This window comes from Saccostrea cucullata, unplaced genomic scaffold (genome assembly GCF_032062105.1).
Source record: "Saccostrea cucullata isolate Sc308-1 unplaced genomic scaffold, CSIRO_AGI_Scuc_v1 ctg23814, whole genome shotgun sequence".
Classification (NCBI taxonomy): Eukaryota; Metazoa; Mollusca; class Bivalvia; order Ostreida; family Ostreidae; genus Saccostrea; species Saccostrea cuccullata.
The window spans coordinates 1,569-5,485 of NW_026934628.1; the positions used below are offsets into that span (position 1 = coordinate 1,569).

The window sequence follows — 3,917 nt, forward strand, 5'->3', positions numbered from 1 at the left end:
GGTCTGCTTGATACATAGTAGGCTTATATTATGCATGCCTGTATATTTTGATTGAGGTAACATTTCAGTGTTTTTCACCCGACTTTCAAACTTCGTGAACAAATAAGAAAATACAGTAAGTCATGTGAGACTATCTTATAATTTCTACACTCCAAAATAGAAATTGATTTCATCATTTAATTTTATTTATAATTTGTATATGATGTACTTGTAAATAAACAACGAAAACTTTCGAAATTTATATTTTCCTGCATTTTTCCTGCACTCCGGATTCTGTCTAATCCGGCCAAATTTTATGGAACCGGCGGTAGCCAGATTGGACAAATTATACTGTAATCTCATTCGACAAACCTTTGCTGATTCCGTTGCCAGTATGAATTGGCCGAGGTGTGCCGAGAGGTGATATCTATAAATATGATAATGGGTGAGGCAAACCCAATGTGAATGTAGAAAATAAAACTGTTTAGTACAAGAACAAATTTCAAACTATCATAATAAACTAAACTATGTTTTTTAAAAAATGTGAGAGAGAGAGTGTGTGTGTGTGGGGGGGGGGGGGGGGTGTAGGCATTGACAAATTAATCGGGTTGTATTTTCAATGGGTTTTTTTCCACCAAATACTAAAATCAGTTTGCACATTTTGATAAATTCATCAAAAACGCTTTGTACTAAAATAATATTTTATGTCGTTGAGAAAGTAAATTTAAAAAGTTCCAAATTATGGGGAAATTATTTATTTGAATCTAATTAAGTAATTTACTTCAATCATTAATTAAATTCTGTTATTTCAGACTGGTTATGAATTAAGTATTTTAAAATACATATGTGAGGCTCAGAGTCGACATGGTCATCTGAAAATTTTATGTTCAATTTGACGAATACATGTACGGTGATAATTATAGAATTATTTTATTTTTCCTTGGAAAGTCCAATATGAAGGAGTGTGTATTTAGAGGCAAACACCATAGTGCGGGTATTACTGTCTCATGACAGCATCTAGTTTATTTTGGCCTAAAGAGGAGTAAATCCTTTTACCAGCTGAAATATAATTTTGTGAATGTAGATGAATGTAGAAAATAAGATGTTCACACGTAAAACTGTTTAATAGACAAGAACAAATTTCAAAGTCAGCGATCAATAAAACGTCAAGAAATTGAACGTGAAAATTTCTAGATTTTTGGTAGTACAATGTATTTTATTAGTGACTATTTATTAGCTATATAATAAAAGGAATAATACTATTTATTACATTTTTAACAGTGAAATACTGTAATTTATCCATTGATAAAAGTGATATCCTGCCACGGTGTGAAAGGATATCAAAATGATATCCTTTCAACAGTGTGAAAGAATATCAGAAGTGCGGAAAAACTCTCGATTTCCTTCCCTTCACCAAGAATGTTGTAAAAAATACTCCTTAACCTGTTATAAGATAGAAAAACGAGTTCATGAACCATTATGTCATAAAATAAAACTCTGAGCAAGTTCCCCAAATATGTTGCAAAATTCATGTTTACAATGTTTATCACTTAGCTATGACGTTCTCTTAACTATGACGTCATGTAGCCTAAAACTGCATTACATGAAAGACGTAGGCAAAGGGAAAATGAAGTAAATGTAATAAATAGAAAATTCCAATGTTTTGTAGTTGAATATGAATTCATTCACTTTGTGAGACAGGATTTTTGTATATTTTCGAACTCCGGTGCTTCGCACTCGTGAAAATATCAAAAATCCTGTCCCACTCGTGAAATAAATTCTATATTCAACAACAAAACATTGAATATCCTCTATTGACCTGTTCCATTTTTTCTGTTACAATGTGTTCTTGTTGAAATTTGGCTCAAAACTTTTAATTAAAGCAAAGAAACAGTCTTGTAGGAGTTTGCTATCATATATAATCATATAATTAAACAGTTATTGCTGGTTTTTGCGGTCAATACGATGATTTAGCCACCTTCAAAGTATACAATATTCACTTCAACCTTCGGGCTCAGTGATCAATATTGTACTCCTCAGGTGTCTAAATCATCATATTGACCTAAGAAAAACAGCAATAATTGTACATGTATATTATTTAAAGAAAAATAAGTAAAGTCAGGTGCTTGTGCATGATACTATTATCCAAACATCTGAACATTGATGGATTACTGTTGACCAACATGTATAAGATTTTTATGATATGATTATCAATATACAATACCGGGGTATGTTAATTGTATTTCAGATTTTTATTGCAGCTCATTGTTCAACTTTCCTTCAGGTACTTTATTTTCTTCACTTGTTTGTCTCTAAATTCAGCAACAAACAAATTATTCTTTGTGTCTACACATAATCCCCAGGGACTGTTCAATCCACAGTCTATGTGACAGATGAACTGTCCATCTTGATCTATGATGTGGACACAGTTAATAGTAATATCAGCTGTAAGGATGTGACTCTGACTGTCTGTGGTTATTCCTCTTGGACTGAATAATTGGTTTTTTGAAGTAGTGATATGTGGCACATACTTGAATCTCAATTTCCCTGCCTCGCTGACGACTATAACTGCATCAGCTCTAAAGTCAGCTACACAGATATCTAGATTCTTATTTTCACAAATGCATTTAGTATTACCATATGAATAAAGAGGATTCCCCTTATCATCATATTGTATGGTATTTTTCTCTGTGGAACCAGAGAAACGTACAACCTTTGATTGTTTTTTATTAATACTTTCCAAAACAACCAAGAGGTCACCTAAAGAGGTGCTGCAGATATTTAAAGGTTTCCAATCCTGCAATCTGATTATAGATTCAATATCTGTACCTTCTTTCTTCACAATATTCACAGTTCCTTCACTGAAATCAGCATAAATAAGATTGCCATCTCTTGTTACTGCTATATCAAAGGGCCTGTTTCTCGATTTTGTTCTGATTGAAATGATTGGCGAGTCCCATTTATATGGAATAATTTCATGGTGTTTTCCTCTCCGCTTGTCCAGATTTCTTCATCATTCAAATAGGCCACATTTGTAAGATTAATTCTGTACCTCGGTTTATAGTAGCGATGATTTCTGGTTCATCAAGTAGCAGCTTGGCTAGGAGATGATACAGCTTCTGATAATTTTTGTGTTATTTCATGTCTTTTACCCAATGAAAGTTTCCAAACAGGCTACAAAGTTCATCTCCTGAGATTTTCATAGGAGTGATCAATTTAGGTGATGGCAGCACAATTGGTCGTGGAAATTTTCTGTATTTATCTACATTTAATGTGAAATCGTATTTTGAAAGTCCCGTGAACCCAAAAACATCATCTATTGAGTTAATTTCATCCCTGTTTTCAGAAATGATCTTTTTGATTTCATCCAGATGTTTCTGCAGAAGTTGTAGCTGATTTGTTTTCAGTTCCTCCACCTTAGCTATTAGTTTTGTGACAACTTTGTCAATTTCTCTGTGCCATTCCTCTCCATGTTTTGTTATGGCTGCTGAGAGGCCTTCACATTGTTTTCAAACTGTTGTATGGTGTTTTTTGCATCAGATACAATTTGTTCGTATTTTGGATATATTGAATCCTTCAATTCATTTTTTTCTTTGATGATCTTCTGTTTCGTTTCCTCCAAAACATCCAAGATTTTTAAGAATTTATACCAGAAAGTTGATCAGATGCAATACAGGCGATGCAGACAGGAATCTCGCATTGGTTACAGTACATTTCACAATGTTCTTTGTTATGAACAGTACAAAAAGGGTAAAGTGGTATTGATTTTTGAACAGTGAATTTTACAATTTCATGCTTTTTCAAGGAGTCACCAAAAGTTGTGTGTTCTATTATACAGTCCTTACACAGTTTGAAATGACATGTATCACAGAGAACCAGCACAATTTCAGTCTTGCACAGATCACATCGTATCAACTCCTGGGCACAATTTTTGGGTC

At 33.2% G+C, this 3,917-nt stretch overlaps 1 protein-coding gene across 1 annotated transcript; it reads right to left on the reverse strand.

Annotated features, from left to right (window-relative positions):
- Positions 1-2,248: 2,248 nt before the first annotated feature.
- On the reverse strand, positions 2,249-3,475 carry LOC134241070 (protein lin-41-like; the record flags this gene model as incomplete). Its single annotated transcript, XM_062723161.1, has 2 exons — positions 2,249-2,587; positions 3,132-3,475. Coding segments are annotated over 2 exons (683 nt in total), but the record flags the coding sequence as incomplete, so codon positions are not given.
- Positions 3,476-3,917: the final 442 nt, after the last annotated feature.